At 36.9% G+C, this 11,737-nt stretch overlaps 2 protein-coding genes across 3 annotated transcripts in view; one reads left to right on the top strand and one right to left on the bottom strand.

The window, feature by feature from the left end:
* Positions 1-6,704: 6,704 nt before the first annotated feature.
* LOC139840605 (putative syntaxin-24) lies at positions 6,705-7,361 on the top strand. Its single transcript, XM_071830863.1, has one exon. It carries the CDS (start codon positions 6,705-6,707, stop codon positions 7,359-7,361), a length of 657 nt encoding a protein of 218 aa, XP_071686964.1.
* Positions 7,362-9,271: 1,910 nt separating this feature from the next.
* LOC139839472 (calcium-dependent protein kinase 29-like) overlaps positions 9,272-11,737 on the bottom strand; it is a 138,867-nt gene continuing 136,401 nt past the window's right edge. For both annotated transcript variants that reach the window (XM_071829536.1, XM_071829537.1), the window contains one exon: positions 9,272-9,446. In XM_071829536.1, coding sequence (XP_071685637.1) covers positions 9,313-9,446 — 134 coding nt within the window. In that variant the 3' untranslated portion in view covers positions 9,272-9,312. The remainder of the gene's footprint in view (positions 9,447-11,737) is intronic.

The following is an 11,737-nucleotide window of genomic DNA, read 5'->3' as shown; positions in this document are numbered from 1 at the left end:
AACACCACCTCCTCCATTCATTATTTTCATTTTCATTTTCATTTTCTTCTCATACTTTCACATTTTCTCTAAATTCTCCAAACAAAGAATTCATCATCCATTCATGATCTAGCAAGTGTTTCACAAAACAAATTACATATTTGGAATCCTCTCTTCATCCTCTTCGACTTGATACCAATTTCATCTCATTTGGGTAACTTTCTAAAATCACTAGATTTTGTGTTCTTGATGTTTTTGAATTATAAAAGTGTTAATTAGTGTCTATGGCTCGTGTATAACATGAATATATGTTTTGTTTGTTCGATTTGTTGATTTGAGTAACTAGTTTGAACACTTGAAAATGGATTTGCTTAATCTTTGATTTTGGAAGATTAAATATTGTTAAATTGTTAAAGTTCAGGTTTTAATTGTGTTACTAGTATCACTAGCTTCGTTTTGATGCGTAGGTTGATTAAGAAAACTTCAAATACATGATTTGTGATTTTTGTGAATTTTGATTAGGGTTTGATGAACTTGAAATGAACTTTTGATACTTTGGATGCCATGAAATGTTGTTAGTAAGTGTTTAGTTGTATTGCATGAGTAATTACCTTCGAAACGGCATATCATATGTGTGGATTGGATTCCCGAATCATGTAATGCATTTCAAGAACTTGAAACTTTGAAAATGGACCTTGAATGACCACTTGGCGAGAAATCGGTTATTGTAAATGATGTTTTCGCTTGATGAAAAGTAGTTAGTTGTGTTCCTTGTCAAAATACCTTTCCGATGATATAAGATACATGTTTTGGTTGTTTGCGGGTCATAAATGGTGATTGTTTGAAGTTAGGTTCGTGCATAAAACTTAAAAACTGCCAGATTTCTCTGCACAGGTAATGGCGCGGCGCGCCATATACCCGCGCGGCGCGCCAAAGTAGGCTGTCCAACTTTGTCCATTTTTGGAAAATGTTTGCTATGCTACGCACCTCCGATTCACATGAGACTTGTTCTAACATGCTTATACATGAATAAAAACCTCAGAAAAATAGTTCGGGACCCGACCCGAACGTGTTGACTTTTTCGTTGACTTTGACCGACCAAAGTTTGACTTTTTGTCAAACTTAAACAAATGATTATGCAATCTTTCTAACATGATTCTTTACTTGTATCTTGCATGAAACTTGACAATTTGATTCACATGCTTTATAATCGAGTCGTAACGAGCCATAGGACTAATTGAACATCTTTGACCGATCGTGTTTACCGTTATTGATACAACCCTAATTGTTTAGGTCAAGACTAGCGTTCGTACTTTGCACGTTACTTGTTGAAGTACCTTTTTACTCTCGCACTCCAGGTGAGATCATAGTCCCACTTTTACTTTTTTTGAACTTGTATTTGGGATGAGAAAACATAAACGTTTCTTTTTAACTAAGTGAACACAAGTACCGGAAAACAAACATTCTACATACGAGTTTAGAACGAAATCCTCAATTCGATTATCATTAGTTACACTTGCAGGGTGTAAGTGTAGGCGTGAACTTATGTTGTATGGCCATATGGGTTTGACAAACCCTCATCTCGGACGGTTCGCTACCGTCCACAGATGAAATATATTTTCGAGACACAGTGTTGTTCTAGCACTATTATGATGGGGTTCAACGGACGGAATGTTAAGCCTTGATAATTGGGTGCTCGTGAATATTAACTTTTAGAATATACTATTATTTTATCAATGTTGCAAATCTTGTGGTTCGACTTACTTTTGCTCACTTACTTTTACTCACTTACTTACTTAAACCTATGATTTCACCAACGTTTTCGTTGACAGATTTCTATGTTTTTCTCAGGTCTTTGAACGATATGTGAAACATGCTTCCGCTCATTATTTGATACTTGCATTGGATGTCGAGTATACATGCATTTCATGGAGCGTCTTTTGACTTTCTTTAAAACTGTGTCGCATAGGTTTCACATGTAACTATAACTTTGTAACGTAACTTTTGGATGAACAATTCTTGTAAACTTTGAAACAATCTTTATTTTTGAAAGGAATGTGACATATCTTTGGTCAAACGTCACGTTAAAGACCTATGACCACGCAATGGGACCTAAGTAGTCGACGCCGTCAATTGACGATTTGTCGGGGTAGCTACAATTTAGTTTACTTTCAAGTTTGTAGCTTAATATTACTTTTGTAACTCATGTATGTGTCGGATCTAAGATCTTGATGTAACTTTGGTTCATCAAACTACATACAACTCTTAAGTGACTTGTGCAACATATCTTAGACTTACACTAGTGTTATGATGGTCAAAACTTGGTAAAGATGATGCAAACCAATCAACAAGTTGTACACTTGAAGCTATACGCATCAAGGATGAGAACCGTGATGAGCATCAAGCACCAAGAACCCACTGGAAAACCTTTCTTACTATTTTCTGGAACAGATCAAACTACCTGGGCTACTGTAAAGATGATTTTCAGTTAGTTCGGTTCGAGTAGATGATTTTCCATTTATACCTTGTCTTAATCCGAGTTACGGTTTAGGATCTATGGCCTCCCGAAAGTCACTACACCCTATTAACGTTGTGCTGAAATTTCTGACCTACTCGCACTTAAACCGTCACCACGGTCAAACGAAGACGAGTTTGGTTCTGGAAATTGGTCAGTACCCAGAGGACTCATATACAGAGCCATGGCCACTGGTCTCACCTCATTTCAGTTTGTATAGAGGTCGTAGTGACTGAACGAAGTCAGCCCTTGTTTCAAACCCTAGTCTTGACTTAAAACTTACTTTACACTTTTTGTTTAATGATGAATGATGATGGTACTTAAGACCTAATTTACATACTTTTAAACCTTTGGGAACGATTTACTGACTTAGTAACATTTGACTTAGGTTGAGGACTTTTCGGACCAACCACTTTGCTTACCTTTTCGCGTATCGACTTTTACTACTTTCCACTGTGAGTTATAGCATCCCTTTTTACTTTAACTATTTTGGGAACTGAGAATACATGCACATTTTACGTTTTACATACTAGGCACGAGTACTTAAACTTTATATATGTGTGGGTTATACAACGGCATAAACTTTCCCCTTAGCTCGGTAACGTTTAGTCATTGGTCTTTGAACCGGTGAACGCGAATCTTAGATATGGATCCATAAGGTTTGACATCCCCACTCGAGCTAGTCGCGCTAGCATTTAACGGGTGTTTAATACTTCGTAAACTTACGCACTCGCCAAGTGTACTTTTAGGGGGTGTTATTTACGTTAAGTTAGTTACCAAGTGCCCACGGTTATACATATACTTTTCATACTGTTTTGAAACGCTGTTGAAGCACTGAAATCTCGTGGCCTACCTTACATTACTGTTATACTTAAACTATAGCTCACCAACCTTTGTGTTGACGTTTTAAGCATGTTTTTCTCAGGTGCTTAAGGTTTGCTTGCATCCGCTGTACTAGTCATGCTTTGTAGACACCCGCTGTGCTTAATAGAGATGTCACCGCATGAAACGTCTATTTGCATTCAAACTTTATTACTTTTGAAACAATGATTTGTAACGACCATTGGGTCACGTACTATTTCTAATTGCTTCTGTTCATTGAAGCATACTTTTGTTGTTAAACATTTGACGTTGGTTTAAACGTCACCTTTATCATGAATGCAAACTTATTTTGAAACAACATATAGTGTTTGACCTTGTAATGATCCTGTTGTTGATGATTCGTACACGATGGTTTATACGGGGCATCACAGGGATGATCTGATTAACGAGCGCAACAGTTTGGTTGTAGAAAGAGACGAGTTGTCGAAATTGGAAGATATCGATTCGTTTCAGAAATCTAGTATTAAATGGGACATTGAGGGTGACGAGAATTCCAAGTTTTTCCAAGCGTCTCTTAAACATAAACGTCACTCTCAGAATATAAAAGGATTTTTGGTTGATGGTACTTGGATAGAGGATCCTTTTATTATTAAAGAAAAGTTTTTTTCTCACTTCATGTCCAAATTTGATGTTTTACATACAGGTGTGGAGTTTGGCCATTTAAATCCTCATTATCGTCTCACTGATAATGAAGCCAACTTTCTTGAAAGAGATTTGGATGATGCAGAGATAAAAAATGCGGTGTGGGATTGCGTTAGTTCTAAGGCACCGGGACCGGACGGTATTTCTTTTCGTTTCATTAAATATTTTTGGGACATTTTTCAATTTGATATTGGCAGGGATATTCGAAGATTTTTTTTCTTCTGGCATTATGCCTCGCGGTGCAAACTCGACTTTTTTCACCCTTATCCCGAAAGTTGTGAACCCGATTCTTGTAACTGATTTTCGACCCATTTCATTGGTGGGTTTTTTTTATAAGATTGTCACGAAGATTCTCACGAACCGTGTTCTAAGTGTTATTGACAAGGTCATTAGCCCGGTTCAGACGACTTTCATTTCGGGGCGACAGCTTTTAGATGGCCCATTAATGTTGTCCGAGATTATTTCATGGTATAAGAAAGCTAAGAAAAAAATGTTACTTTTGAAGGTAGATTTTGAAAAAGCCTATGATTCGGTTAATTGGGATTATTTGATGTTCATGTTATCTTCGTTGGGTTTTGGAACCAAGTGGTGCGCCTGGATAAGGGGGTGCCTTTTCTCGGCTAAGACTTCAGTTTTGGTAAATGGTAGTCCGACTCGTGAATTCCCGATCAAAAGAGGGTTAAGACAGGGTGATCCTCTCAGCCCGTTCTTGTTTATTATTGTAATGTAAGGTCTCCACTTAGCTTTTTCTCGTGCTATGGAAAACAACTTCATTCGTGGTATCAAAGTGGGAACAGATCACATTCATTTATCTCATTTTATTTATGCAGATGATCTTATTATTTTCTCTCGTTGGAGTTCTCAAGAACTAAACCGGATTATCCTCATTTTAGAAGCATTTTTTTTAGTGTCCGGTTTGATGATAAATGTTAATAAATCCCATCTTTTTGGTGTCGGGGTGGACACTTCCGAGATAATTGCTTATGCTGCTGCTGCAGGTACTCGTGTAGGCTCATTTCCTACCATTTATCTGGGTCTACCGATTGGTTCTAATATGAAATTAATTTCAAATTGGGATAGCTTGGTAGACAGATTTAGGGATAAATTATCTACGTGGAAGGCAGCACTCATTTCTTCCGGTGGTAGATTAACATTGGTTAAATCTGTTATGAGGAGCATTGGTATTTATTTTATGTCTTTTTTTAGATGTCCGAAAACGGTTCTTAAATGTCTTGAATCTATTAGGGCTCGATTTTTTTGGGGTGGTAATAAATCTACCAAAAAGATGTCATGGGTAAAGTGGGATAAAATTCTTGCTCCATTTGATAAAGGTGGTCTTAATGTAGGGAGTCTTAAAGCTTTCAATTTGGCATTGATTAATAAATGGCATTGGAGGTATTTAAATAATCCGGAAGAGATGTGGGTTAATATCATTAAGTCTATTCATGGGCCTCTTTTTGAACATGCGGAATGTAATAGTTCAAGTATTTGGTCTTCTATTGTTGCGTGCTGTTTAAAGGTAACTTCCGATGGTACACTTCCTCCTGACAAATTTAAAATGAAAGTTGGTAATGGTTGCTCTATACTCTTTTGGCATGACCTATGGTGTGGCAATTCAACGTTATCGTCCCGTTTTAATCGCCTCTACCACCTGGATGTCAATAAACTAGATTCGATTGCCGAGAAACGGGTAGATGGTGCATGGCAATGGAACTGGACGAGAGATTACATTGGTAGTCGTAACAACCAACTTCTCGTTAATCTTCAGGAGGAGATCGGTGACTGCACTTTTTATGATCGCCCTGATCGTTGGTGTTGTTCGCTTATTTCAGATGAGTCGTACACTGTTAAAGCTGCAAGGGACATGATGGATTGAACCTCTTTGCCTTCGACTAACGCGAGTACAATTTGGTTCAAGTTTCTTCCAAGGAAAGTTAACATATTTTTATGGCGTTTGAGATTAGATGATCTTCCCGTTCGTTGGAACCTTTCGGCAAAAGGGATTGAGATCAACTCGGTTATTTGCCCACTTTGTAATAATGATATTGAGACTTGGGATCACTTATTCTTCGATTGTGATTTGGCTAAAGAGATATGGCTTCGAGTTCGGGTGTGGCTTGATTGTGCTCTTCCCATTTGCTCCTCGTGGGATACGTTTATTACATGGCTCGAGGGTGTTCGATTACAAGCTATCTTCAAAGATCGGATCGTTGCGGTCATTCTTACTCTTCTATGGGCCATTTGGCGGTTTCGGAACGGAGTTGTTTTTAATAATTCTTTTTGTAGTAGGAGTAACTTATTTGATGTAATCCGTTTATTGTCTTTTCGTTGGATTAAAAATAGAAGCCATATAGTTTTCAATTGGAACACATGATTATCTATGCCGTTGTAATTATCCCTTAGCGCCTTGCTAGGGATTGTTTTATTTATATAATTGTTTGTTTGGCAGTTAAAAAAAATAATAATAAGTCACGGCTGATACGCATTTTTTTTTTCTCTCAAAATTGTCATAGATAATTTACTCCGTAATATTTTGCGAAAATTGGTTAGGGTTTAGGCCAATAAGTAACTAGGTTAAGCAATATACACCGTAATAAAATAATAGATATATACTGTATAAAGTTAACTTTAGTTGAACGTACAATTCACATCTCACGATCGATCTCAATCACCAATTCCGTTAATCATGATACCGGAAGGAAAAATTGTGTACGGTCATCCTGTCCTGCAAAACATTACTAACTCCGCCCAAAAACCCGAGTTGTCTCGCATTGATGATAAAAAATTTAGACTTTGGTGTTTTTGCGCAATTTTATTACTTATATTCATTATTAGCGTCGCAGTTATTTTGAGTCTTAACATCCCAAAAGTTGATGTCGATGATGTCACTCTTACTCGATTCATGTTGTCGCCTATAAACAACACGTTATACTACTACCTTGTTGTGGGTAAGATGACCTTTATAAACCCTTACAGCTTTGTGGGTTTACAATTTGATAAAATTGATGCCGACTTGATGTATCAAGGCCAGCAATTGGGGACGAAAGAGATTACGCCCGACGATGATGACGACGTCGTGTTTTATTTACCGCCACATACGAAGAAAAGTATTGAGAATGTGGTATTAAGAGGTGAACGTGTATTGCAATTGATTCACGGTGATGAGAAGTTGGTTTATGAATCGCAAAGTAAGATTGGTGTTTATAAGATTGGAGTGAAGGTGAGAATTGTGGTGTCGTCTTTCGCCATGTGGTTGTTCACGGAGCAAGATACATACGAGATTAGCCGTAAAAATTTAGAGGTTCCATTGAGTTCTGCAGCTCAGATTTCATCTGCGATTTGATACAATTATTTGTGTTGGTGCATAAATGTTAATTCCAAATTCTATATGTATCGTACGTTTATTTCAGTCATTGATTATCAAACATTATTGTAATTGTAACGATGGTGGAAGACCATTGATGGAGGGTACAAGACCAACGACCGATATCTATATATATTTGTTTACGGGTTTCTTTTTGAGGTTACACACCCTACACATACCCTAGCCATGTTTTGTCGTCTAGTCGACCAAAACCATACCCAACCATACCCTAGGTGTCGATCTATTCTCTTTAGAGGTTTGATTCATCGATCCCGAAAGTCTAGATTTATTCGATTAAGCTTGTTCTAGTGATTTCCGCCTCTTGATCGAGTTATACGTTTGTTCTAAGATCCGTTTTAGCATCTACAATTTGTTTGTTTGGTCATGATCCTGTTTACTCTGTATTATGTTTCCTTTTGTTTCCCGTTGGTGTGTAATGATACGCATATCCGCAAGGTTGTGCGGATGCGCATCCAAAGCATTTAATCACACACAAAGGCATACGTTAAGGGTATAGCCGCACGCTATGCGCCTATACCATCTGATGCGAGTTTCGTATACTTGCATAAGGGTCCGGTACATTCTAAAAGAATGTACGGTATAATCAATTCGGATTCTTTTCCTTAAATAATGAATGTTAGTTGGGATAAGATTGCATTTAATTAGGGAAGAGATTCTACCGAAACCCTAATTCGTGAGCCTATAAATACATAGCTCATAAACCCTAAATACATATACGTTCACTTGTTTACTCATACGTAAACTACATCATACAAATCTCTATCGTACGAACAAAGCTTCTTACGATCTCTAAAGACTTTCAGGTATGTATTGAACTATAAAACCTTCATGTCTTTAGGCCACTCAACCTCGTATGCTAGGTTATTAGTGGACTCTCAAATCGGCCACCCTGTCGGAATCGAAACGATACCGATGTGGGTTATCCACGACTAAGCGTCGGAGGTTCGAATATTGTTAGTCCTTAAACCCCTTTTATGCACTCAAACGTAGGTTCACCTTGACCCACTGAAAATATGCTTGATCAGTGTGATCAATTATCAATAATATATTAAACAAGCAAGTTAATTTGTCAAGTGTTAGAGCAAGCTTTTACTTATTCCTTTCTGAATTTATATGTTGGTTATTAGTTGATGTATTCTTTTTATCTTGGCCTCATTACAAGAGAGTAAGGAAGTCCTTACAGTCATTCCATTGAAAAGATAAGATGATGAATCACCATTTTGTAGAAAGATTGATAATTTGACTTATTAGGTAAATGACAAGTTAATTAGCAACATTTGGGATTATGGATTATGCAGGTACCAAATTAGCAACATCAACTATTTTCATATCATTTGGTTCCAATTAAACAGTTGTTCCTTTGTTATGTCCATTTGCCTGTTGGAGGTTCACTCAACTGTCCAAGCTCTATACTAGATATATAACATTGCTACAAGAATCTTATTTCTGTGTCTCAACTGCCCAAGCTCTGTTCAAGCTTTGTGGTTTGTACATCTTATTTCAGTGTCTCATTTAATTGTTAAATATTTTTGTAACTAAAGATAACTTTAGAGAGCACTAATTATGATTTTTATTTGATGTGGCCCTTTTAATTTGATTAAAATTTGTTAATTGTTATATTATATAGGCCTTATGAACTCAAAGTGGTACGAGACAACCCTATGCAAGCTCATGAAATTGAGCCTATATGCTGTTTTTTTTACAAGGTGCATTTTGACCCAAAAAAGCTTCGGCTCCGCTTAGGTATGGCTAGGTTATTTAGAATGACAGCCGGAAAACTAACTATGTTCGTAGTTTTTAGAGCCACTTATTTGGAAAATATGAGAATACGAAACAAACAAGAAACACTTGTTTGATTTTGTTCCGACCTTTTCATTGATGAAATTAGAAGTGTTTCTAGTTATACATATTAGTTTTTCTGGTTATAACTACCCAAAATCATCAATGTTAAATCCAGAATCCAACCTATCAACATCCCCGGAATTTTCCTTCGAGTGAAAACCGAAAACCATCCGCATGACACCAGGCGTTGTCGTTTTGGAACTGTTAGTAATATTTGCATATACGAAGGTGAAACATACAGATTACACAAACATAATATTCATATAATGATCATGTAATCATAAACTGAAAAATAAATCGATCTAACCGATTGAAAGTTGAACCGGGCTTGTGTTTGACACAATTCCCTTAAACAGATTCTTTGTCTGTTCCCAGGGTACACCGATCCTAAGCAGCATACTGCCGGACTTGAACACTTGCCTGAAAAATAACCGAAACGGGAGGCCTTGTTGTGATTGATAGGAAAACCAGATTGTGTGTTGTGGTTTCCATTTATGGTGTGTCTTTCTTCATACCCATAGGACTTATTTATAGTAGAAGCTCAATCATTTAGTTTCCAACTACTTCCAACTTGGAAATATCTTAAAAGCCTTATGGAATTTGCACTAAGTGCACAACTTTGAGACTCGATATCTCATTCACCTTTAGTTCATTTTGGACACATCTTAGTTCGTTGTAAAGCCCTCACCAGAGGCTACAAAACTCACTAAATCATCATTAATATTGACTACTCTTATCATATATTAATTAGTGTCCAAAGTTGATGAAAACACACTTTTTTACCTATTTTTCCAACAATCCCCCACATGAATGGAGATCGATTCTCAAAAACAACAATATTCCGATTAAGTTTCAACAGTTGAATCTTGAATACGATAAGTAGGTGTTACCCTTTGAACTTTCGCTTATGAAACGCACTTAGTCTACTGGCTCTGAGTAGACGGTGATGTCTTTGAACTCGTCTGCCATTTGTGTAGGCGACAATACGCTTCACACAAGACTCTCCCTGACAACATCAAGTCCTCATAGTTATGTTCGTTTTGGTCATGAACATTAGCCTGGTTCTGCGAGAGCTTATCAAGTATTGTGCCCCAACAATACCCTTCGAAGCGACCCCACTTCTCTCTCACATAGGTGATCCACCACAGCGTGGCTACTGATTAACCACACATGGTTATCTCACTTGAATCATTAAAAGCCATGGGCTTATCCTCTTACATGTCACTTTTAGGAATGAACTAGGAAATCTACTCTTAATTAGTAAACTCCCTTTAAAAAATGTAGGGGTTGCTAGTTTAGTAATTAACTCCCCTACAGTGACTTTCGCCAGTTGATACAAGTAGGTTGTCCTATTGAACTCAGATCTTGGGATCTCCAGTCAACTGAGTTAGGTTTTCCTTCATATAAACTTAGCCTTTCACGGGCTTTAGTCCCATTCCCACGCACGACTTACACACTAACTCTCTGCTTAAGCCTTTTGTCAGCGGATCCGCAATATTATCATTTGACTTTACATAGTAAATTGTGATAATTTCTCTAGAGATTAGTTGTCGTACTTTATTATGTCTACGTCACATATATTTATTCATACCATTATACATTGTAATATGAGCTCTACCAATCACCGATTGGCTATTACAATGTATACATATGGCCGACACTGGCTTTGGCCATCTGGTATATCTTTAACGAATTAACGTAGGCATTTTTCCTCTTCACCAGCTTTATCTAAAGCGATGAATTATGATTCCATCATGGATATAGCAATAACCGCTTGTTTAAACGATTTCCACGATATAGCAGCACCTTCAAGTGTGAATACATACGTACTTGTTGCTCTGGAATCATCTTATCAGATATCCAATTTGCCTCATAGTGTCCCTCGATTACTGCAGGATATCTGTCACTGAATTAACCTAATCATACAACTCTAATGAGATGTAGTTGGATTACTCTTGTATCTACTTATCTTGCTTACAGCATATGCTAAGTCGTATCTAGTACAACTCATTAGATACATTAGAACGCATTATCTTGATATCAAAAGACAAGATACCCCCACATTTTTAAGCTATTGTGTTCATTTTACACAATTAACTAGGGTTACTGCTTATCCTTTTAAAGCCTTCCCCCACATGTCTTGCAACTTGATATCATAATCATATATATCTAATATGATTATAATCAATGAAGCATTCAAATGCTCACACATAAGATTATAATCAATGAACTCATTAGATACATTAGAACGCATTATCTTGATATCAAAAGACAAGACACCCCCACATTTTTAAGCTATTGTGTTCATTTTACACAATTAACTAGGGTTACTGCTTATCCTTTTAAAGCCTTCCCCCACATGTCTTGCAACTTGATATCATAATCATATATATCTAATATGATTATAATCAATGAAGCATTCAAATGCTCACACATAAGATTTGCATCTTTTGTGATCCATCTTTTAGCACATTTGAGCAATTCTTAGTCAT

The sequence above is a fragment of the Rutidosis leptorrhynchoides genome, chromosome 4 (genome assembly GCF_046630445.1).
Source record: "Rutidosis leptorrhynchoides isolate AG116_Rl617_1_P2 chromosome 4, CSIRO_AGI_Rlap_v1, whole genome shotgun sequence".
NCBI classification, from domain to species: domain Eukaryota; kingdom Viridiplantae; phylum Streptophyta; class Magnoliopsida; order Asterales; family Asteraceae; genus Rutidosis; species Rutidosis leptorrhynchoides.
Note: the sequence above shows the minus strand (reverse complement) of the source record. Positions and strands in the feature narration are given on the sequence as shown.